Source organism: Bactrocera tryoni, unplaced genomic scaffold (assembly GCF_016617805.1).
Source record: "Bactrocera tryoni isolate S06 unplaced genomic scaffold, CSIRO_BtryS06_freeze2 ctg7180000220262_QRY, whole genome shotgun sequence".
In the NCBI taxonomy this organism is placed as follows: domain Eukaryota; kingdom Metazoa; phylum Arthropoda; class Insecta; order Diptera; family Tephritidae; genus Bactrocera; species Bactrocera tryoni.
In genome coordinates, this window is record NW_024395044.1 from 1 (window position 1) to 1,829 (window position 1,829).

General features: G+C 42.6%; 1 protein-coding gene across 1 annotated transcript; it reads left to right on the forward strand.

Moving 5' to 3' along the window:
- Positions 1–72: 72 nt before the first annotated feature.
- LOC120779359 (serine-rich adhesin for platelets-like) lies at positions 73–1,820 on the forward strand (the record flags this gene model as incomplete). The annotated part of the gene is made up of 3 exons (XM_040111555.1): positions 73–817; positions 995–1,191; positions 1,231–1,820. Coding segments are annotated over 3 exons (1,532 nt in total), but the record flags the coding sequence as incomplete, so codon positions are not given.
- Between the last annotated feature and the right edge of the window lie 9 nt (positions 1,821–1,829).

The window sequence follows — 1,829 nt, forward strand, 5'->3', positions numbered from 1 at the left end:
TATTCCCACCACTTCTTCCGAAAGAACTTTCTCAACATCAAATGCTGAAGCTTCGCACCACACCACTTATAGTTTTACAAAAGTATCTGATATAACGGACTTTTCAACCACAACCGATGCCACCGCAACCACCTCAACAATATCATATGGGGACTATGTGGGAGCCGATTCAACCAGTATTCCCACCACTTCTTCCGAAAAAACTTTCTCAACATCAAATGCTGAAGCTTCGCACCATACCACTTATAGTTCTACAAAAATATCTGATATAACAAACTTTTCAACCACAACCGATGCCACCGCAACCACCTCAACAATATCATATGGGGACTATGTGAGAGCCGATTCAACCAGTATTCCCACCACTTCTTCCGAAAAAACTTTCTCAACATCAAATGCTGAAGCTTCGCACCATACCACTTATAGTTCTACAAAAGTATCTGATATAACTGACTTTTCAACCACAACCGATGCCACCGCAACCACCTTAACAATTGTCGGAACCGATTCAACCAGTATTCTCTCCACTTCTTCCGAAAAAACTACATCAACATCAAATGCTGAAGCTTCGCCCCATACCACTGATAGTTCTACAAAAGTATCTGATATAACTGACTTTTCAACCACAACCGATGCCATCGCAACCACCTCAACAATTGTGGGAACCGATTCAACCAGTATTCCCACCACTTCTTCCGAAAAAACTTTCTCAACATCAAATGCTGAAGCTTCGCACCATACCACTTATAGTTCTACAAAAGTATCTGATATAACTGACTTTTCAACCACAACCGATGCCACCGCAACCACCTCAACAATATCATATGGGGACTATGTGAGAGCCGATTCAACCAGTATTCCCACCACTTCTTCCGAAAAAACTGTCTCAACATCAAATGCTGAAGCTTCGCACCATACCACTGATAGTTCTACAAAAGTATCTGATATAACTAACTTTTCAACCACAACCGATGCCACCGCAACCACCTCAAAAATTGTGGGAACCGATTCAACCAGTATTCCCACCACTTCTTCCGAAAAAACTGCATCAACATCAAAAGCTGAAGGTTCGCAACATACCACTGACAGTTCTACAAAAGTATCTGATAGAACTGACTTTTCAACCACAACCGATGCCACCGCAACCACCTCAACAATTGTGGGAACCGATTCAACCAGTATTCCCACCACTTCTTCCGAAAAAACTGCATCAACATCAAATGCTGAAGGTTCGCACCATACCACTGATAGTTCTACAAAAGCATCTGATATAACTGACTTTTCAACCACAATCGATGCCACCGCAAGCACCTCAACAATTGTGGGAACCGATTCAACCAGTATTCCCACCACTTCTTCCGAAAAAACTGCATCAACATCAAATGCTGAAGCTTCGCACCATACCACTTATAGTTCTACAAAAGCATCTGATATAACTGACTTTTCAACCACAACCGATGCCACCGCAACCAGATCAACAATTGTGAGAACCGATTCAACCAGTATTCCCGCCGCTTCGCACCATACCACTTATAGTTCTACAAAAGCATCTGATATAACTGACTTTTCAACCACAACCGATGCCACCGCAACCAGATCAACAATTGTGAGAACCGATTCAACCAGTATTCCCGCCGCTTCGCACCATACCACTTATAGTTCTACAAAAGCATCTGATATAACTGACTTTTCAACCACAACCGATGCCACCGCAACCACCTCAACAATTGTGGGAACCGATTCAACCAGTATTCCCACCACTTCTTCCGAAAAAACTGCCTCAACATCAAATGCTGAAGGTTCGCACCATACCACTTATAGTTCTACAA